Source organism: Ornithorhynchus anatinus, chromosome 11 (assembly GCF_004115215.2).
Source record: "Ornithorhynchus anatinus isolate Pmale09 chromosome 11, mOrnAna1.pri.v4, whole genome shotgun sequence".
Taxonomy (NCBI): Eukaryota; Metazoa; Chordata; class Mammalia; order Monotremata; family Ornithorhynchidae; genus Ornithorhynchus; species Ornithorhynchus anatinus.
In genome coordinates, this window is record NC_041738.1 from 53,564,459 (window position 1) to 53,586,187 (window position 21,729).

The 21,729-nt window shown below is 63.5% G+C and overlaps 2 protein-coding genes across 5 annotated transcripts in view; one reads left to right on the plus strand and one right to left on the minus strand.

The window, feature by feature from the left end:
- MCAM (melanoma cell adhesion molecule) lies at nt 1-8,477 on the plus strand. Of its 3 annotated transcripts, XM_029076144.2 has the most exons (17): nt 1-113; nt 2,166-2,290; nt 2,476-2,686; nt 2,832-2,902; nt 3,038-3,125; nt 3,575-3,754; nt 3,868-3,989; nt 4,104-4,263; nt 4,995-5,113; nt 5,265-5,406; nt 5,693-5,814; nt 5,941-6,079; nt 6,177-6,275; nt 6,367-6,384; nt 6,484-6,625; nt 6,932-7,049; nt 7,657-8,477. In XM_029076144.2, the coding sequence occupies exons 1-17, from the start codon at nt 44-46 to the stop codon at nt 7,684-7,686; spliced, it is 1,956 nt and encodes a 651-aa protein (XP_028931977.1). In that variant the 5' UTR covers nt 1-43; the 3' UTR covers nt 7,687-8,477. The 3 variants fall into 3 exon arrangements, with proteins under 3 accessions (XP_028931977.1, XP_028931979.1, XP_028931978.1); XM_029076146.2 differs by lacking the exon at nt 6,932-7,049; XM_029076145.2 differs by lacking the exon at nt 6,367-6,384.
- A 2,908-nt stretch (nt 8,478-11,385) lies between these two features.
- Nucleotides 11,386-21,729, minus strand: part of CBL (Cbl proto-oncogene) — a 63,636-nt gene continuing 53,292 nt past the window's right edge. The window contains exons 8-16 of one of the 2 annotated variants that reach the window (XM_029075081.2): nt 21,325-21,456; nt 20,932-21,138; nt 18,151-18,282; nt 17,671-18,045; nt 16,698-16,792; nt 14,651-14,800; nt 14,044-14,147; nt 13,235-13,417; nt 11,386-12,419 (exon numbers count right to left, since the gene is read on the minus strand). In XM_029075081.2, coding sequence (XP_028930914.1) covers nt 12,145-12,419; nt 13,235-13,417; nt 14,044-14,147; nt 14,651-14,800; nt 16,698-16,792; nt 17,671-18,045; nt 18,151-18,282; nt 20,932-21,138; nt 21,325-21,456 — 1,653 coding nt within the window. In that variant the 3' untranslated portion in view covers nt 11,386-12,144. The remainder of the gene's footprint in view (nt 12,420-13,234; nt 13,418-14,043; nt 14,148-14,650; nt 14,801-16,697; nt 16,793-17,670; nt 18,046-18,150; nt 18,283-20,931; nt 21,139-21,324; nt 21,457-21,729) is intronic. The other variant, XM_029075083.2, reaches the window with a different exon arrangement.

A 21,729-nucleotide genomic window follows, 5' to 3' on the forward strand; every position in this document is an offset into this window, starting at 1 on the left:
CCTCGACCTCCCTCACTCGGCCGTCGCCCTCCGGCCGGACACCATGGAGCTGAGCGGCCTGCCCTGCGCCCTCCTCCTCCTCCTCCTCGCCAGCTGCTCCCGCCGCGGCGCCGGTGAGTTGGCAGAGAAAGCGCCCCGAGGCCGGGGCGGGCGGGGTGGGCGGGGGAAAGGGGGCAGGGGGCTCCCCCCAGCCCGAGGATGGCGGGGGAGGGGGTTCGGCCGCCTTCTGGGGGACCCCCGCCCTCTGCCACCCGGGCTCCTCCTGCCAAGCGCGGCCCCTGCAGCTCCTGTTGCGCCCCGGGGCGCGGGAACGGGCGAGGGGATTTGGCTTCCTGGGGGGCTAGGGAGGACACACGCCTCTGCCCACGGCCCCGACCTCCAGGCGCGAGGAGGAGGGGACCCCCAGCTTGGGGGGCGGGGGGGGGACGGGACCGGTGACGGGGATCTCTCGTTGCTCAGACTAGGGGGTCGAGACTTGAACGAAGTGCCCGCCGGGGGTAGGGCAAGGGAGAAGGACCCGACGGGGAGAGATGATGGGCTGTGGGGGTGGGTGGGCCGGTCCGGGGGCTGTAGGTGGTCGCCAGCCTCCCCTTCCAGGGGAGAAGGACCCGACGGGGAGAGATGATGGGCTGTGGGAGTGGGTGGGCCGGTCCGGGGGCTGTAGGTGGTCGCCAGCCTGCCCTTCCAGGGGAGAAGGACCTGAGGGGGAGAGATGGGGTGTGGGGGTGGGTGGGCCGGTCCGGGGGCCGTAGGTGGCCGCCAGCCCGCCGTTGGGAGGCCGGCTTCCTCATGGCCGGGCAGCGGGCCAGAATGGAGGTGAGCCGGTGAGCTGGTGAGCTGCGGGCGGGGAACTCCTGCCCCTGCCCCTGCCCCGGGCTCAGAGGCGTCCCCGCCCCCGTCCATCTTCCCGGGACCGAACGAATAGAGGTCCGGGCTCCCCCCCACCCCACCCCACCCCACCCCCGGCCGGCAGCCCCTCCCCGTGGCCCCCAGCCGCCCTTCCCCGGGAGCCCCGAGGCCCGGCCCGGCCCGGCAGGGGCCTCCGCCAGCCCTCCGGGGTCCGGCCCGCCCTTCTATGGCCCAGAGCGGGCCGGCCGCATTTTGGGTTGGCTTGGGTGGCCCCCCGGCCCGGGTGGGCCCTTGCCCCGGCCCCGGCCCCGGCCCCGCTCCGGGGCGCCGGCTGGCGGGGTGCCCGGCTCCTGCCCTCCTCCCCGCCATCCCGACGCATCCCCGGAGGGTCTATTTGGAGAGGAGGCGCGCTCCAAGGGGCCCGGGAAGCCCGTCCCGGAGCCGGCTCCCACGCCCCCTCCCCTGCCCTCGAGGGAAGGGAGGGAGGGCGAGGGAGCCGGGAGGCCGGGCCTCCCCGTCCCCGCTCTCCTCCTGCCCGCCCTGGGCACCTGCGTGGGCATCTCTGCCCCCCGCGCGGGTGACGTCACCACCCCGGGGGACGGGCAGGACTGGCACCGCTGACGTCACTCCCCGGGGCGCGGGGCCCACTCGGACCACGGGGGGGGGGGCCCGTCCGGGGTGGTGGGGGGAAACCGAGTCTCCCCCCCCCCATTTGGATCCGGGAGGTAGAGGCGGGGAGCGGCTTTCCCCGGGTGGCTGTGTTGGAGGGGCGGGCAGATATTCGGTGCCCGCTCCTCTCCCCCCCGCCCGGGCCTCCCCGGGGGCAGAGGGCACGGAGGAGGCAGCGGGTGACGTAGAGGGGAAGGGAGCCGCACAATGGGGGCTCTGTGGCTCCCGTGCATTCCCGCCGCCTGAGGTCACTGGGGGGAAGGGGTGGGGGTGGGTTTCCTCTTGGCCCCGGGCCCGGGCTGCCCCTCTCGGCCCCTCGGGCCCCCAGCTCTCCGCAGCCTGCTCCTGCCCTTTCCGGACAGGTGACGGGGGGCCCCGGGGGTTCTGCTCCCGCGATTCTGCACCCCCGCCCCCTCCCCACCATCCCCCCGACTGGCACAGTCCGGGAAGGAGGGGGGTGTGTGTGTGTGTGTGTGAGGGGGGTGGGTGGGTAGCAGAGGGCAGGCCCTGAGGAGGGGCTGGTGAGGAGGGCAGCTGTTCTGGAGCAGAGGACCTCGGGGAAACAGCTGGAAAGGGGCAACTGGAGACAGCCGCCCCGGTGGGGACCGCTTAAGTGAGTTCTCCTCTCCGCCCCCTCCGTGGTCCAGCCGGTCCGGGCGAGGTGGAGGTGCTGATGCCAGAGGTGCTGGAGGTCCAGGTGGGCGAGACGGCACACCTCCGCTGTGATTTCTTCCTGCCCGAAGGCAACTACAGCTACATCAAATGGTTCTACGTGAGTGCGCTCTCCCTCCGCCCTGGGCCCGGGGGGTGAGGGGGCGGCCTGGCTGGTGCCATCCCGCCTGCCAGTCCCCTGGGCACTGCCTGGGCCTTTCGGTGCCCCTTATCCCCTTCCCCGTGGGATTTCAATTCCAGAGGGATCTTCATCTCGCCCCTCCTCTTCCCCCCCCCCCCCCCCAGCTCACCAAGGACCAGCGGAATCCCATCTTCTACGTGTACAAGGGCAAGGGCCAGGCCAACCTGGGCGAATTCCAGGACCGGCTCTCACTGGTGAGCGAGACCCAGCTGGACCTGGCCCGGGTCACTCCCCGCGACGAGGGGGACTTCGTCTGCCAGGTCGGAGCCACCGACGCCCGGACGCAGGAGAACCGGACTCAGCTGCGGGTCTACAGTGAGTCCGGCGGCCCCGCCGTGGCGCCCGTGGCTTCTTCCGTCCGGGCCCGGACCCTCCTCCTGTCTGCCCCGGCCCGCACCCTCTCCGTGGACCCATCGAGCCCTCCCCCTCGTGCCCACGCTGCCCGTCCCTTGCTTTGCAGAAGCCCCCGAGGAGCCCACGATCCAGATCACCACCACGGGCATCTCGGTCACCAACAAGAACCTGGAAGAGGTGAGGGCTACCCGAGCCCAGGGTGCCAAGGCCTGCAGCTGGGGCTGCAGGACGGCCAGGGGGCTGGCAAGGGCTGGGCGGGGGTGGGGGTGGCACCGGAAGGCAGGGAGACTGATGGTTTCTTTGCCTCTTCAGATCGCCAACTGCGTGGGTAAAAATGGGTACCCCGCACCCAATGTCACCTGGTACAAGAATCGGACATCCTTGAAGCAGGAGAAAGATAGTGGGTACCCAAACGCTCCCCTCTGCCCCCGGCCTGTAACCACTCCCCATCCTAGGGACGGGCACATGGCCAGAGCCAGCTAGAAGGAAGCTTCTGGCTGGGTCAGGTGCCGCTGTCTGCCATCTTGGGTCAGCTCCGCGGGATACACAGCGCCCTGAGGGCAGCCTCGGGACGCTCTTTTCCATGTTTCGGGATCGACCGACCGACACCTCTAGAGTCCTCCTTTCCTCCACGTCCACTGCCCCTACTCGGGGGGGATAAGTCCCACGCTTGCCAGCACAATTGGGCAGCAACCAGTGACTGGACCCGACCCCCACGCCTTCAGGGCCTGTGACCCAGGCTGAGGGGCACCGGGGAGGGGGCCTCGGGAGGGGAAAGCCTCGGGGGCGGAGCTCCACCTAGGCACGGGGAAGGCTGAATGATGCCTCCCCGGGCCCTGCCCTCCCTAGAGGTCAACATCCTCTCGACACGGATCAAAGAGTCCAACGGGCTGTACACCGTGAGCAGCCACCTCTGGGCCCAACTGGAGAAGGGGGACGAGAACGCCCGTTTCTACTGCGAGCTGAGCTACCGGCTACCCGGGGGAGAACACATGCTGGAGTCCAAGGACGTCACCATCCCCATCTTCTGTGAGTCCCTGGGGGTGGGGGCGGGGGAAGGGGCGGGGACCCCCGCCGGGGCAAGCCGCCCTGGCCGCGACCCTGCACCCGGGCCGACCCCCGGCTCCCCTCTGCCCGGCCAGATCCGTCCGAGAAAGTCTGGCTGGAGGTGTCGCCCGTGGCGCCGCTCAAAGAGGGGGACACCGTGGTGCTGCAGTGCCAGGCCGACGGGAACCCGCCGCCGGAATTCACCTACTGGAAGAAGGTGGGCGAGGGCGGGCGCCGGGCCCGTGAGGGAGGGCGGGGTGGGGGCGCGGCAGGCCTGCCCTGGCTCCTGTGGCACCGAGGGTCTGTTTTGACCCCGCCTCCTTCCACCAAGGATGCCGCGGGGCAGTGGCAGGAACTGAAGGATACCCGGGGCGGGCCCCTGACACTGAAGACGGTCTCCAGGGAGGACAGCGGTCACTACCAGTGCCGGGGCCTGGACCTAGACGCGTTGACCGAACTGATTGGCGACGAGCAGCAGCTACTGGTGAACTGTAAGGGGGCTTGGGCGTGGGGGAGGGGGTTTGCGCAGCGGCACGCGGAGGGATCGCCGCCGCAGGGGGAGGGGGGCGCACCCCAGATGCTTACTGGGGGCGGGAGGCGGGGATGATGCCCAGCAGGACACTCTGACCGGCGGTGGTCCCCGGCACCCCAGGTCAGCGGGCAGGTTGTCCCGGACGGGCAAGTCAGGAAGGTCCTCATCATCCCGCAGGGACCCGTTGCTTCAGAGCCACAGGCTTCTCCGCCAGGGGGTCGGTAACCGGAGCGTGCCGCGCTCATCCCGCTCCCTTCCCAGCTGGCCGTGAGCGGCTCCCTGCCGGCCATGGACGGTCTCTGCTGGCCGGAGGGACCCGAGCGCTTTCCGCGCGCCCTGGCCTTCAGCTCTTTGGGCCTATCCACCGGGCAGGCATCGGGAGTCCGTCCCGTGGACTGGGGGGCTCCATGGGAGAGGGGGCCCCCGGGCCGGGCCGCCTAGCGTGCTCCGGGAAATGGGACTCCCGGAAAGGGCCGACTCCCACCCCCGCCATCCTATGGCCCCTGGCCCTCCCCCAGCACGCCTCCAGGCACACGCCTTCCCTCCCCCAACCCTGGGGGGGATCGAGGGGAAATGACATTCGTGTCTTTACTGTTCCCTGAGAAGGGCAGAGCCGCTCCCCCAAACCCCCGCTCCCCCTCCTCAGAAAAGGCGGCCACACCCATCTGTTGCCCCCCGCTCTCATCACAGACGTATCCAACGTCCGAGTCCACCCCAAGGTGGCCGTGGGGCACGAGGGCGGTAGCCTGACCGTGAACTGTACTGCGGAGAGCAACCTGCCCCTGGACTTCCAGTGGCAGCGGGAAAAGGTGAGGGAGGGGGCTGGGAGGGAGGGAGGAGGAGGGGGGAAGGGAGAGGGAGATTGGGGGAAAGGGGTTGGGGCAGTTGGACCCGGGGGCCCTGGAGGGACTGGGATCCGGCCCTCTGCCCCGGGTGACTCGGCCACCCCCGTCCCGCCAGGGCTCCAAGATCCTGGCGACGGGCCCCATCCTGCACCTGAGCGACCTGAGCCGCGACACGGCCGGGGGCTACCGCTGCGTGGCGTCCGTGCCCGGTGTGGCCGGCCTGGCCCGTAGCAAGCCCTTCAACGTCTCCGTCCACAGTGAGAGCCGGGGCGTGAGGGGTGGGGTGCCCTGGGGGTCGGGCTCGGCCCCTGACCGCCCCTCTCCCTCCCCTCCGCCGCCTCTTCCGGCTAGCCTGGGAGAGACGGGTGAGGGGGGAACCGGGTTCAACCCGGAGTTACCCCGCTGGGGCAGGGCACTCGATGAGCGGGTTTTAACACGAGCCGTGATGCCGGCTCAGGCCATGGGGAACGGATCCAGGGTTTGGGGGCATCTGGCTCTCCCTGCCCACTGCAGCAACCTCCTCTCTCCCCCCTCCCCACCCAGGGTCCCCACGCGTGACGGCGAAGCCCGGGCGGGTACCCGTGCACGAAAACGAGCTGGTGAACCTGACGTGCGAGGCCTCGGGGCACCCCCAGCCCAAGCTCAGCTGGAGCACCAACGGCACCGTGAGCGGGAAACCCGTCTCCCTTGCCCTCGCGGACCCCTCCCTCTCCCCTCGCCCACCCCCAGCCCCGGTCCCCGGACTCCCTCCCCCGGCCCTCCCCGTGAACCGGCCCCCCTCTCCCGGTCAGGTCCTCCACCAAACCATCAACCACCACGTGCTGAGTACCCTGAGCGTGCTGGTGACCCCCGAACTCCTGGAGACGGGCGTTGTGTGCCAAGCGACCAACAAACTGGGCAGCAATGCCACCACCATCCTCCTGGAGCTAGGTGAGGACCGGTCCCCCCCACTCCCGCAGACGGAGCCCCAGGCCCCAGGCCGTAGCCTTCAGTCCCTCTAACCCTTCTCTTCGCCCGCTTCTCCCAGTCAGCTTCACCACCCTGACTCCGGGCATCACCGCCGTGCCAAACTCCACCCCCAGGGCCGACCCCACCGGCCGGACCAACCCTAACGGCACCTCCACAGGTAAGGGGGCGGGGGGCTCGGGGAGGGCCCCCGTGGGCACCCGCTGCCCCCTCTCACCTGTCGCTCTCCTTCCTCCCCGCGCCCACGGCAGGGGATGCTGTGCACAAAGGTAAGCGTTGTCCCGGGCGGGGGGCGGCCGGGCCCGGGACGGCCCCGGCGGGGAGGCCCAGACCGTGACCGGGGGCGGGGGGGTGTCTCCGGAGAGCAGAGCATAAGCGCCAGGAGAGCAAGGGGGTGGTGATCGTGGCCATCATCGTCTGCATCCTGGTCCTGGCCGTGCTCGGAGCCGTCCTCTACTTCCTCCACAAGAAGGGCAAGCTGCCCTGCGGCCGCTCGGGCAAGCAGGACATGTAAGCCGGCCGGCCGCCCCCTCCCCGCTCCCGGGCGGCCCCCGACAGGCCTCACCGCCCCCCGTCCCGTCTCAAGTCCGCCCCCTCCCCCCCCGCCCCCGGCTGTGCCAACCCCGCTCACCGACCCCTATCATGCTGGCAGAGCACAGGCCCGCTTCGCCCCAGCTCCCCTTCTCCCGACCTCTCCCGAACCAGTCGCCCGAGACCCCTTTTCCCCTCCCGGCCCCCTCCCCCCCGCCCATTCCCCCGGCCCAGCCCCGGCCCCTCCTCGCCGACCTCTCCCCACCCCTCCCTCCCTCCTCCCAGCACGCTGCCTGCAGTGCGTAAGGACGAGATTGTAGTTGAAGTTAAGTCAGATAAGCTCCCCGAGGAGATGGGCCTGCTCCAGGGCACCAACGGCAACAAGCGGGCTGCAGGAGACCAGGTAGGAAGTGGGGTCCCCCAGGCAGCGCCCGCCGGCCGGGCCCTTCCCCGCCCCCCCGGCTCCGGGGTCTGAGGAGCTGGGCCCGTCCTGCCTCTCCTCTCCCTCCCTGACCTTTGCCCTCTGGCAAGGCTGGGCATTAGAGAGGCAGGAACCTCAGGACTCTCCCGGCCTTGCTGTAGCGGGCCAAGGTCGCCAGTGGTAGCTGGTCCCCGGGGGAGAGGGGCAGGAGCAGGAGAGGGTGGGGGGAGAGGGGGAAACCAGCGGGGAGGTCAGAGGTCAGAGAGCACCGCTCCCCTCGGCATGGCTGCGGCTCCATCGCCTCCTCCTCCTCTTCCCCGGGGCCGAGGGTGGCGGCGAGAGCGAGGAATCTGGGACTCAGAACCCGAGGATGACCCCGGACCCCACCCCCGGCTGCCCCCCCCCCCCCCCCGTTGGGGGCGGGGGAGGGAGTGGGGGGGAGAGGCGACCCTCCCTTTCCTGGCTTGTGCAGCATCTTCCATCGAGCACTGCCCAGCCCCCGCCCCTCCCGGTCCCCGGCCTCCCTCCGACCCCACCTCCGTCCCCGGGCACCGTTCCTGGACTTGCCCTCACTCTCCTCCGCTTCCAGGGAGAGAAGTACATCGATGTGAAGCACTAGCGTCCCCGGTCCGGGCCGTGCTCCCCCCGCCCCTCCTGAACAGCTGCTCCTGCTCCTCCTGCTCCTCTTCCTCCCCGGCGCCTGGGACGGAGGCCAGAGCCCCGCAGATGGTCTGCGGGATGGACCCGACCCGGTCCGGCCCCCCGCCGACCCTGGGCCGGGGCCGCCGGCGGGCCGAGCCGTCGCCGGCGGAGAGCGGGGTCTGGGCCGGCCCCCTCCCTCCCGGGCCGCGGGGGCGGTTGGGGCCCCGGTCCCGAGGGAGAGCCCCCACGGTCCGCTCCGGAGAGACCTCCGACGGCTCCCCCTTGCTCCGCCCTCCTCCGGGCTCGGAGTCAAGCCGGTTCTGCCACCCCGAACACTGTGAGCCCCCGCCCCCCCCGACCCACAGCCTCGCCCGACTGAAACACTGTGCAGCTCCTGCGGCCGCGGGCCTCTCTCCGGGGCCAAGAGGCCCGCGGCAGCCACGGCGTGGGTGACCATTTCAGCTCTCTTGCCTCTTTCTTCTTCCCCCCGGGCCTTCCCCCCCACCCCCACTTCCCCGGCAGAGATCTAGGCCGGGACTGACCCCTTCCCCTACTTTAGCACTGGGTTGAACAGCTCCCGCGGGGACGAACGGTACTAGCAGTTAGGAAAGGGGGTGGGGCTCGGTTTATATATATATAGTTCTGTCGGATTGAGTGTAAATTTACCAGTTTCTCTGTTGAGGTTGTTTTTATATATATATATATATATATACACATATATATATGTGTGTGTGTACGTAAGTGACAATAAAGCTGAATGGTCCCACAGCCTGCTCTCCGCCTTGTCTGTCTCGAGCCCGACTGCAGCAGGGCCCGGCCGGGGGCCGGGCGGCCGCCGGCAAGGAGCGGGAGGCTCTGGGGTGCCCAATGTGGGGAGGAAGAGGAACGCCGGCCCCCGGCCCCTCGCCCTTTCCCACCCTTCCTCGGGGGAGGCCGGCCGGTTCTGCCCTCGGGAAGCCCGGACGGCAAGTCTGCTACGACAAAAGGAACTTTATTTAAAAATAAATTTTTTGGACAGACACGGGTGCGTGAAAAAAGCTCTTTAGTGGGCTGCGTATGGGAATGAAAAAAATTAATAAATAACATTAGTATAACCAACCTCTACACATTAACGACGGACCGGCGAAACAAAACGAGGACTCGAAAAACCCAAAATGAATCTTAAAGCTCCGCTAGTCTCTGTAAGAATATTTACCTTCTGTTTCTCTTATTCTTTACAGGTGAGAGTGATTAAATACTGCTAATATAAATTTTTTATATTAATGACACTTATACTTTTTAAAATAGTCCATGAAAATCTTGTCTGTGTTTAACACTGATATCCTACAAATTGTCCTTCCTCGTCCCAGGGAGGTAAAAGCTACCGGCTCCTCCCCTGGCCCCTGCCCACCCCAAGAATCACCAAAGGATGAAGAGTGTGAATTAAAAAATAGAATTTGCTTTTCTCTCCTGCCCCTATCATTGGTTTCAGGTGGGGAACGAGTGAAGCGAGAGGGAGACGAGACAAGGACAAAATGCCACGGAGCAGAGAAAACGACGGTTGCTCTTCCTCGGCCGGACGGAGCCGCTTCCGGCCAGGACGCTGGGCTTGGGACGGGGAGGGGCGGGGGGGACCGGCGGCCCGGCCCACCCTCCGCGGCCCCCACCCCACCCCACGAGAGTGGGGGAGTCCCCAGAGGCACCAACTGTTTAATGCTGAGAGGCAGCGGCCCCCACGCGAAGGGAGAGGCTGGGGTCCAAAGCCCCCAGAAGCCACTCCAGTTTCGGGGCTGGGGGAGGCCCAGACGGTGGGGAGGTTGGGAATCGGGGCCCCGCGTCCTAGGCGGGGAACCTGGAGGGTGCCATCAAGGCGGCTTCTGGTCTGGGCCGGTCTAGGGAGATCGGGGGACCTCCGTCCTCCCTTCAGATGGGGCAGGAGCGCCGGGGCCGACGGACGACCCACCCCGGCTAGGCCGCGGGACCCGGCCAGGCCCCAGTATGGATGTCGAGGCTGCTGGGGAGGGCGGGGCCCTTGGGACTCCACATTAAGGTACTGAAATGCAGCCAGGGATGCAGGGTTCCCTTAGAAAGGCACAAAACGTTTGGTTTTTTTTTTTCTCCCCATGTGAGAAAATGAAAACAAAGCAGAAACACATCCATTTTGGGGCAAAGTCCCTCGCAGGAGAAACGTGAGTCACCTGGGTAGGGGGTGGGCAGCAGGCCTCCCCAGCCTCGGCTTCCCCGCCAGCCTCCCCGTCCCCTCCCGGAGTGCCTCGCGGCAAGGAGCCCGGCCTTTCCCCTGAAGCTGCAAGGACCCGGGGATTCGAGCCGAAAAGGTTCAGGATGGAGAATCCGTGGGCTGGGCCCAGGCCCATCTACCAGTCCTGCCCTAGCCCGGCTCCTAAGTGGGATGAGGCCACGGTGGAGGCAGCGGGGGAGGGAGGGGTTTGCCCACGGGGCAGATGTCATGGGCCTTAAACCCAGACGCGGAGGCGCCTGTGCCCCAAGGGATTCAGAACGAGCCCGGGCTCGCCCGGCCCTTCCCCGCCGTGGCCACCGTGGGTCCAAGCAGGGTGCTACCGAGGCCTTTGTGGGGCAGGATGGTTGGAGGAAGGGGCCGGCGGAAAGCCTCGGCAGGAAGACCTCTGAGGAATGAAGTCCGGGAACTGGGAGCTCGGCTCTCTCCTGGGCCGGGGGTCGGGAGGAGGGGGAACCAGGGACTCGGGGGGGCGTTTCGTCCCGGTCGTTCCCGCGCCGGCTCGCGGCCGGTCGGATGACGAAGGGCGGACCGGCACAGCTGCCAAATCGGTAGGAGATCCAGGACTGGCCTCCGGCCCTCGCCCTGCACAGACGCAGGGAGGGGCGTCCGCATTCTTCCCGAGTCCCACACGGAGAGGTGGGGAGGGGAGATCTCCGCACAGCTGCCGGTCGGCAGCCGGCCCCCGCCCCTCGGACGCTCCCTCCTGGCTCAAACCTCCCGGCTGGTACAGGTCTGCATTTCCCCTCTCCGGGCGGGCCTGGCTTCCAGAGGCAGAGGGCCGCCTCTCTGCCTCACCCGCTGCCCACACCGCTCAAGGCCCCGGCCCGAAGGCCCGGTGCCCGGTCGCCCACGCCTTGTGGACGGACAGGAGGAGGAGCGGAAGTAGCTCAGGGGAGGAGGGGGGTACGGCCCACCTGCCACTCCTTCCTGAAAACGGGCTCTTGGCTGGGGCCCTGCAGGAGACTCCCGGATTGGCCAAAACGGATGGGCCGAAACAGATGTTGTGTGAGTGGGGAGGGGACGGGATGGCGGGGGGAGAGGAGGGAAGGGGAGGAAGATCTAGGCCTGGGGCAGGGCAGGTGGGGTGTCTGGTCCAGTCCGTTTTTTCACCCTGCCGGGCGAGGGAAGCAGCCCCGATTCCCTAGAACTGCTTCTCCCCTCCCACAAATCCGCAGGCCCGGTGACCCAAGGCGGGTCGGACTCTGGCCACCGAGGCAAGCGGCAGCCAGAGCCCGCGGGGGCGGGGAGGGCGTGGAATGTATCCGAAGGCCTCTACCTCGTTACCGCCATCGTGCAATTAGGAGACTTAAAATATCGCATTTCCCCAAATCCGTGTCCCTATAGAAACAGTGCTTCGGAGTGACCAGTGTTAGCTGCTAATGTCGAACACGTCTGTAATGATACAGCAATAATTCTGGTTTCCCCCTCCCACCCACCCACCCGACAAACAAGCCAACACAACCGCACACGAAAGTCATCGTCCGGAACCCCCTGGTTAGTGAGACCAGTTCCGGCCTGCCCGGGGCAAACGAAGCACCAAGGAGGGGAAGGGGGATGCCGGGGAGAGGGAGGCTGTAAAAATCACAGAACTCAGAGCTATGCACAGACAATCCAGGCGAAAGGGAAGCGCTGGGCGGGTGGGGGCGGGGGAGATGGGGCAATACCCTCAGTAGATGGAAGCCATCAAGGGATCTCCTCCCGGACGTCTGGGGGGCCGCGCGTACACAGCGGGCTAATCTTATGACCACAGGGGACACCGACACACACACACACAACACACACACACCACCTGGGGAAAACGGAGCCTTCAGAATTCACAGCGCAAGTGCCTTCCCATCGCCTCTCACTCCTAAGGACCCAGTTGGCCCACGCTGCGTAATAAAATCCCGCCCCCTTCCCTCTCTTTCTCTCTCTCCCCTCGACCCCACGCCATCAGGATGGGGTGGGGAGGGAGGGGGAGAACCCCACCCCAGCGGGACGCACATCGCCAACCCCAGACGACACGCACTGGACTAGCCGCTTCTTTCTCGTCCCGCGGCTTTGAAATCCTGAACCACAGACCTGCCATCCAAGAGACGGGACACGAGGCCTCGGGAGGAAGTCTCCAAGGGAACCACGGCCTTCTCGGGGGCCGCTGGGCCGGCGGGAGAGCCCGGCGGGTTGGTCCGCTGTCGCCGCAGGCGCGGAGGTGCCGGGCTATGTGGCCACGTGGGCCGGGGAGGAGATGGAGACGAACTCGCGGAGGATGTTTTTGGCCATCTCGATGTTGTTGTGAGCAATCACCAGCGCTTTCTGGATGTCCTGATAGGAGTAGCCCTGGCTCATGAGGCTCTCGATCTCTCCGGAGAGCTGGGGGGACGTGGCCGCGGCGGCGCCGCCCTGCTGGCAGCTCCCCGCCTTCCGCTCCGAGTTGATCCTCCGAGGAAAGGGCTTGGGGGGCCTCTCGGGAACCTGGGACCCATCGATGAAACCTGGAAGGGTGGGGAGAAAGTGGGGAGCGGGCACAGCGGGTTCAGAGAACTTCCCGGTTTCGGAAGCCGGCCGGCGGGGCTCTCGCCCAGGGCCCAGATCCCGACGGACGAGCGCCCTGACTGCGGCCCGGATTTGCCGTAGGGCCTGCCGGGTCCCCTCCGGAGATGCTCGGGAGGCATCGGGCCCGGGGCCGCGGCCAGGAAGACCGCGGCCTCCCCGGGCGCCCGCGGAGAGCAGAAGAGCCCCGCCTCCCTCTCTGACAGCTGCTGCCCACGGGAGCCCCCTCGGGCTTCCCGAGCGACAGCGGCTCCGGGTGCCTCCCCGCGGGGCTCAACAGGTGCGAGGGGGCCGGGGCCGGCTGGGTGGGTGGTCACCGCCCCGCCCGGGCTGAGCCCAGGGTCCGCCCGGAGCGCTCCCGGCAGCCGAAGCCCCTCCCTGGCCCCGGGAACTCAGCCAGGAACCAGAAACGTGTGGTCTGCACCATCCACTTTAATTACCAGTGAGGCATTATGTTCTCTTGGAACGGCTACAGATCTCATTAGCAGCCCAGCGCGGTAGGAGCTGCCACTCCGGGGGCTTCGGGCCCTCGGCTGACGAGATCCAGCAGCTGTGGGGTTCGGTCTGGCCAATCTCGTCCAGGGGCTACGGGGCCCGCGCTTCCCCTCTCGTCTCCCGCGCCCCGCTCCCCCCGCCGGCACCCCACGCACACGACATATGCCCAGCGAGGCCCTGATGCTCCCGCCCCGCCGGGGCCCGGCCTCTGCTCCGGGGTGCCTCCGAGGGCCCCCGAGGGCGGGCAGAGGCCCCCACTCACCGGGGGTCGGATCCCCATCCAGAGACATTCGGCCGAAGGAGGAACTGGCGTTGGAGATATCCGACAGCGTCCGGCGGGCCAGGACCACCGGCACGGGCGGCTTGGGGAAGTCGTAGCCGTCGTCCTCGTTTTCGGACTCCTCGGGGCCATTGCTGGCCCGGGCTGCCGTCGGGTCGGCCTCCGCTGTGGAGACGGGACAGTGAGCTTCCTCCTCTAGGGAGGAGCCGACCGAGCCCCCGGAGGGGGCCCGGATCTCCTTCCCTTGTCCGCCGCAGGCCCAACGACTTACCGACCGAGGTCGGGAGCAGCGGCAGCTGCTGGCGCAGAGAGGGAGGCACGTCCGAGAGCTCGTTCAAAATTTCTCCCTCCCCTCCTCCCAGAGGATCAGCCAAAGGCAGGCAGGGGCCCGGGGCGGGTAGCTTTTTTGCCCTTTAACCCGGCAAGCCGGTTAATGGAGGAGTGGGCTGCTCGCCACCCACACGTGAAAGAATTTCACTAAGGCTGAAAAGCGGTGGGAACGGAGGGGGTGCCGCCAGCCTGGCAGGCCCGGGCAGGGCAGCTCCCAGACGCCTCCAGGCCTTCCCCGGGCGCAAGGACAGGCAGGGAGTCGGCTGGGAAACAGAAAGGGAAAGGGCTTTTCACGGTCGGCTTCAAGTCTATTGCCTGGGCGACCGGCGGAGCATGTCACGTGACTCTGCTCGGCGAGACTTCCTACTTGGATCGAGCCAGTGTGCCCGCCCGCCAGCCGGTCATTCCCCCTGCTTGCCACATGGTCTGGTCATTTTCTGGGCAGCCCCGGCGAGCCTTACCTGCGGCGTTGATCTGCACACCTGAGGCCGCGGCTGCCTGGGCCTGGATGTTGTACATGGCTTCGTAAGTACAGCTGTCCAGCGGCTGGTCGCAGTCAAACGTCCTGGGTGGCGGGAGGAGGGGAAGGAAGAAGAAATCAAACACACACACACACTCCTTCAGGAAGAGGATCTGTCATCTTCGAGGAAACTAACCGGAGCAGTTTCTCCACCCCGTTCGGAACCCTGATGAAAGAGCCCATCCCCAAGCTTTCTTACGGGATAACGTTCTCCTCCCTTCGCCTGAGCCACTCACTGTCCAACCAGATCACACAAGCGCAATTGTGCCCGGGACTGCCCGGAGGGCAAAATAAAGCCGGGCGGGGCGGGGGTGGGGTCGGCGTGTGGCCGGGAAGCGGGGTCGGTGGCCGCCGATAGCTACTGGTGCCAGTACGGAGACGAGGGCAGAGTGGCGAGCGGCTGGAATACGGGCTCCAAAATGGGGAGGATGCCCAGACCGCAGTTCTCATCCGCTCCCGTGTCGAAACGGAGAAAAACCAGGCGGCCCGCGGGGCCGGCATCGCCCACGCCCTAGATGGCAGAAGTCCCGGGGGTGCCGGGCGCTCACCGCAGACTGTGGGTCATCTCCAAAGGCCGCTTCAGCTCCGGCTTCTGGAGGCCGGGGGGCACCAGGGGCCGCGAGGAGGGGGACATGTACTCCGTGTCCTCGTTGCTGTCGCACGCTTCCCCGGGTGCCAGCTTTGGCACAGGCAGAGGTCTGGGGAGAGGAAGAGGAGAGGGAAGGTCGGAAAACAGCACAGGAAAATAAATTCAATCAAGAAGAGCTGACACACAGTCCAGGGGCAGGAAACCTCTCAAGGCTTGGAATAAATCAGCTGCAAATGGGTTCTGGCAGACGGTCCAAGCAGCACACGTCAGGCCAGGGCTTGACTAGGCTGGAATTCGCAGGCAGAGACACTAGCCTGCTTGGATCCGAGAGACCAAGCTTTGGGTTGGGGTGGGCGTTGGGGATACTCCTTCTTGGTGGTTCCAGCCCACCATCACCCAGGACCCAGGATTACCACGTCAGAGCGCATAAGAATTGTTCATCTTCCCACCCAAAACCTGTCCTCTCCGTCTTTCCCAACACCGTAGACAACACCATTACCCTATCTGTTTCACAAATCTGTAACCTTGTCAATACTTTCGACTCACCTCCCTTCCCATTTAGCCCACAAATTCTATCTGTGACCAAATTCTGTCCGTTCTACCTCCACAACATCACTAAAATCCGCCCCTTCCTTTCCATCCGCAGCGCGACCATGCCTATCCAAGCCCTTATATATCACCTTAACTACTGCATCTGCCTCGTCGCTGACCTCCCTCCCTCCTGTGCTTCCCCACTCCAGTCTTACTTCACTCTGCTGCCCAGATCACTTCTCTAAAATCAATCAGGAAGAGTTCAATCCAGATCTCTCCCCTCAAGAACCTCCAGTAGTTGTCTATAAGGTCCGCATCATACGGAAACTTACCATCGACTTGAAAGAACTCAATCGGCTCGCTCCTTCCTACCTTACCCCGCTGATCTCCTACTACGGCCCAGCCTATACACTTCGGTCCTGTAGCACCAGCTTGCTCACTGTGCCTTCATCTCGTCTATTTCGTTCCCAACCCCTTCCTCACATCCTCCTTCTGACACTGAACACTATGTACGACAGACCACCTCTCTCCCCACCTTAAAAATCCTCCCCATATCACATCTCCTCCAAGAGACCCTCCCCAAGCCCCGCATTTTCCCAACACCCTCCTCCTTCTATGTCACCTACGCGCTTGGACCTGTACCCATTAAGCACTTGATATGCACATTTATATTAATGTCCGTCTCCTCGCTTTGAACTGTAAGCTCCTTGTGGAAAACGGAACATGACTACCAACTCTCATATCGTACTCTCCCAAGCGTTCGGTACAGTGCTCTGCACACAGTAAGCGCTCAATAAATACCACTGACTGACTGTGGACTACCAATGGAGTCCAAGCTCCATTTCAGAGATTCTCTGTGTGACTTTTGGGGCTCTCGGTGGCAGGGAACATCCCGACAACCCTCCTGTGGCACTAGACGCCCAATCCCGTCACTTCCTTCAGCCCCTTCCGGCTTCCACGGCAGATCCAATAAGCCACCGGACGCAGGTCTCCCTTGCCAACCACAGATTGTAGTCTGCCCGTGTGATTTTCTGAAGGCCAATGGCTACCGCATCGCTTGCAGGACTGGGATTTTTCAGTGGCCACCCATGCCATTTTCACACTTGCTGCTTTTGGCGGTGGGGGAGCCCTATGCTTCTCCCACTGCGGTCGCTACGGTTACATGGGGAACTTCAGCGTAACTACTTAAAGTTCACTGTTATCATAAATTTGCTAGAATTAAACAACTCGGGAGGTAATCAGGGAGAGCCCGGCAGCTGGAAGAAGTGCCTCCCACTTAAGAGTGTTTTCTGGGGTCTGGCTTTTCCACTATCTCCTTGAATTTTATCAGATATGACAGAAATTGGGTAGTCACTGACCCCAACCCCTTTTATCCCTTAAGTCTTTGGTCTGGCCAACCACAGGTACTTCTAGGAATCAAGTCCCCAGGGTAGGCCAGGGGAACCCGCACAAAATGCTGAGCTTAAACATCATACCTGGCGGCAAGAGAATAAATGGCATTGGCTGAAGAGGAGGGTTTGATTTTCGGGTGCTCACACTCCAGCCCCAGTGGCGCACTGCTATTCAGACTCTGGAATGAGAAATTCAAGTCGGAAAAACAACTTCCCCAGTCAACTCTCCTCCCCTTCAAAGTCTTACTGAAGGAACATCTCCTCCAAGAGGCCTTCCCAGACTATTTGGCCCATGCCCCTTCCTCTTCTCCTACTCCCTTCTATGTCGCCCTGACTTGCTCCTTTTGTTCTCCTCCCCCGCCAAGCCCCACTGCACTCATATCTGTAATTTATTTATCTGTATTGATGTCTGTCTTCCCGCCTCTAGCCTGCAAGCTCGTAGTGGGCAAGGAATGTTGTATTGTACTCTTCCAAGTGCTCAACGTTCAATAAATACGACTGAATGAATGAATGAACCAATTTGAACTTGCCTTCCCAGGCTCTGTGTCTATCCCCTGCCCCTCTCAATCAACTAAACTCTGGGCCTCCCTCCCACAGCCTAGCCCCCCTGTTGATTTACAGTCTGACAACTGAACTCCCTTTCAGGATCAAAAGGTTTGAATGTCAGGGTGGGTCACACACAGGTCGGGGATGGGAAGACTGAACTATAAGCCGGAGTGGGCCAGGGAAGCACTGGCCCTGGATAGTCGGTAACTGCCCGGGTGTTGGCGAAGGTACGCCGACCGAGGGAGTTGGCAGTGCTTCCCACCGTAGGCACCCCTGCAGTCAGGGAGCTCAGAGGCAGGGACCTATCATTGTGAGCAGGGAATGTGTCTATCGACTCTGTTATACTGTACTCTCCCAAGCGCTTAGTACAGTGCCCTGCACACAGTTAGTGCTCAATAAATACGACTGACTGACCCGGCAAAAAATCCTTATCGGCGCGCTAGGGACACGCCGCCCCGCCCCCAGGGACCCCCGGTGCCGCTGGGGAGCGTGCACCCGAGCTGGGGCTCACCAGCGGGGTGTCCAGGCTGAAGGCACTTCCGTGTCTGAGCCCATCCGCTCTGGGATCCATCTGGGAGGGCAGCGAAAAGGGAAGCGAGTGCCGGTTGGTCAATTCCCGGCCGGACCAGGGGTCGCCGGGACTCAGCGCAGCCGGCACTTTGGGGATGGGCCGGGATAGCCAGGGCTCCCCGGGACGACCGGAGGGGACGGGGGGCAGTTTGTCCCTGACTGGACAGTCGCCAGGCGTGCAGGGTAGCGGGCGCCGCTGGGGTCGGCCCTCCGCCCCGATGGAATGTGGTCTGTCCGGAGGGGGCGGCGGAGGGAGGTCTCGGAGCGTGGGGGGGACCGGCAGAGGCTTATCCTTGTGCAGGGAGCCGGGAGCAGCCTGTGGAGGAGACACGACGGGAGCCCGCAGGTGAGAACCGGATCGACCCAGGCCACCCCCTAGCCACAGGGCCCGGGCAGATGGACGAGAAAGGACGGCTCTCACCTTGGACGCTATTCCAGGACTGGGAGCCCCCGGGGGCATGGATGCTCGCTGTTGCAGAAGATCAAGTCGAGGGGGCACGGGGGGAAGGGAGGCTTGGGGGGCCATGGAAAATGGAGAAGGAGGACGCTCAACCTGGAAAGAGCAGTTTGCTAGGTGAATCTGGGCTCTAGGAAAAGACCCGCCGTGACTCAATCACCCCCAGACAGCAGACAGCATCCCACCCCCAGACGGCAGACAGCATCCAGGCTGGACAAGGACCCCAACCTCCAAAACTGTTCTTCCTCAAGCACCAGGGTGAGTTTCCCCAAGGTGACCGCTGACAGAGAAGCCGAAAGACCACCACTCTCCCCATCTCTGAAGGCTTACTGAAATCATATCTCCCCAGAGAAGCCTTCCCTGACTAACCTCTCAACTCCTCCATCCTATTCGCCCTGCCTTCCGCCATTTGTGCGCTTCCGACTCTTCCCTTTAAGCACTTTGCTATTCACCCCACCCCCAGCCTCACACACTTTATGAACCCCTATATTCTGCCGTTTCCCTGACCTGTAATGATTTTCAGGTCTGCCTCTCCCACTAGACTACGGGCTCCCCGAGGGCAGGGATCTTGTCTACCAACTCTCTTGTATTCCACTCGCTGTACCTCAACCTCATCTATCTCACCACCGACCTCTCACCCACTTCATTCTCCTTCTGAACGCCTTCCCTCCCACTTCACAGCTGACAGGTGATCACTCTCCCCACCTCCAAAGTCTTATTAAAAGCTCATCTCCTCCAAGAGGCCTTCCCCGACTAAGCCTTCATTTCCGCTCCTCCCACTCCCTTCCGTGTCGCCCTAGCACTTGGATTTGAACCCTTTATTCACCCCTCCCTCAGCCTCAGACCACTTAACGTACATAGCGGTAATTTCCTTATTTATCTTACCGCCTGTCTCCCCACTACACTGTAAGCTCGTTGTGGGCAGGAAACATGTCTATCAACTCTATTAGACTCTACTCTCCTAAGCGGTTAGAACGGTGCTCTTTCTGCACGCAGTAAGAACTCAGTAAATACGACCGGTTGACTGACTCTCTCAAACTCTCAGCACAGTGCTCTGCACACAGTAAACGCTCAATAAATACCACAGATCGATGGGAGCCCAGGGGTCCACTGTAGCCCTTGGAATATTTTCATTTTGCCACGAGAGGGCGCTCTCGGCCCCCAAAACCAGCAAGGGGCGAGTTCTCTGCAGATTAATAATAATAATCATCATAATTATAATAATAAGGTTGGTATTTGTTAAGCACTTACTGTGTGCAGAGCACTGCTGAGGTAGATACGGGTAATCACGTTGTCCCACATGGGGCTCACAGTCTTCATCCCCATTTTATAGATGAGGTAACTGAGGCACAGAGAAGTGAAGTAACTTGCCCACAGTCACATAGCTGACAAGTGGCAGAGCCGGGATTCCAACCCATGAACTCTGACTCCCAAGCCCGGGCTCTTTCCACTGAGCCACGCTGCTTCCCAATTACACATTACACATCGGGGAGGCAGAAAGAAGGGTCTTCAACCGGCCACCCTAATTGCCGCTGTCCTTGGAAAGCTGTTTCCACCGGAACGATGGTTCGACTCCTCACCCTGATCCACCGGCTCATCTTTACCTCAATTTTTTCTATGAAAATGGAGAACGCGCGGAGCGCAGGCAGACGCCACACACACACCCAGCAAGACGGGAGTTCGGCTCTCAGCGGCAAATCATTGTTGGGGAAAAAAAATCAACCTAGAGGACAAAGACTGGACCCTCGACAGTGACCATTAAGCTCTCAGTGGGCTTGTCCTCTAGAGCTCAAAATGGACGGGAGGAGGATTTCTATTTAAAGGAGGGACTCTGCAGATAGCTAAATGAGCCGCTTGAGATCTTGGGAGGCAGGGGGCCATGCTGGCCTAATAAATAAGTGCCTCTAGCATTGGTTTTTAATCATGTATTTATAAAGGAGCAGAAAAGTGAGGGGGAATCAAAAAAGCAAAGCTTTCTCCTTCTCCGGGCCCACAGCAAGCAATGGAGCAGCAGAGCCAGGAGCAGTGGGAACAACGGAAACAGCAGCAGCAGCGGAAGCAGCAGCAGCAGCGGGAGCTGGAGGCCGGGAGCCGGCGCAGTGATTCATGCAGAATGCTTCTCCTGCATCCACTCCCCGACAGGAAGCGGCCCCAGGTGGGAGACGGTCACCGAATATTGCCCACATTCATCAAGCATCCAGATTAGACCATGACGGGACAGTCCACTTCCTCGGCCAAACAGCCTGCCTTGTACTTAGTCCGGTCACCAGCGCCAGGCAGGGAGAAAGGCGGCGGGGGAGGGAGCGAAGATGAAAACCATCACGAGCTCCTTGCTCTTTCTCATTGATAGGGAAAATGGCTGCATTTCTGCTGAAACGCAGCTTTATCGGGGCGGGAGGAGGAGCGTGATCTATCACACGTCGGCCCCGGCCGGACACGGGCTTGGCTAGCAAGCCGAGGCGCCGCTCTGCGGCCCACGATCCTCGGGGAAATTCTCCAGGGGGCTCTCCCCTCTGGCCTTGCCTTCTCTCGAGGACGCCCCGCAGGAGACATCGGGCGGGGCCAGGTTGAGGGCCTTACCCGTGGTCCCTGGAGCGGATCTCCCATTTCCCTGCCCATTTTGCCCACCAATCGGCCCACTGCCATTCCTGGCACAGTGTGAATGCCGTGAAGGGAGCGGCTCAGAGTTAACTCGGAAATTCTGGGCGCCTCGAACTCCAACTGGCGGCTCCCCTGCGGCTTTACCTTGGCACCAGCCAGCTCCTTCATCATGAAGAGGGAATCGTCGGCTCGGTCGTCGTCGTCGTCGTCATAATTCGGGGAGGGGGCTCCCTCCGCCCCCTGCCTCAGTAGGCCGCCGCCGCCGCCTCTGGGATCGAATGGATCCACCACAATGGGCTCTGTCCCCTTGATTTCACAGCGGCAGAAAGGGCAGCCCTGGCCTTCTGACTCCTGCGGAGGAGAAAAGGAAGTTGATTTGGGCTCGGTCTCTCCCTCTCGACCCACCCGACCCCCAAGATCTCCACCGCACCCAAACCCCAAGACGATCCCCTACCGCCTCTTCAGTAGCCCGTTCACCGCCCGCCCGCCGGTGATCATCCTGGTTCGGGGAGTGTGGGGTCCGGAAGCCCTCCCTACCTGCCAGGCCGTGAGGCAGGACGTGCACATGAGGTGACCACAGGGTTCAATCTTGACGTCCTTGTCGTTCTCGGCACAGATCTTACAGAGCTGGAAGGTGGAACCCATCTCACAGTACAGCTCGTATTGTTCCTGGAGGGGGGAAAAAGAGACGAAAAGATCTCCTGGCGCACTGCGACCTCGAATGTCAAAGTCCAGCTCAACCCGGGACCCTGGGAGCATTTCCAAAGCATCGTTCAGGGCGGGATGAAGCATCTCCCTTTACGTGGGGGTGAAGGGTTTGCACGCTGGACTTTTTCAAGTCACCAGGCTGGGAGCAAAAGCAACAAACGATGGAAATCCAAACCGAGCCAAAGACCAACGCACTGCAGCCTCCCCACACGCTGTTGAATCCATTCCCTTCTC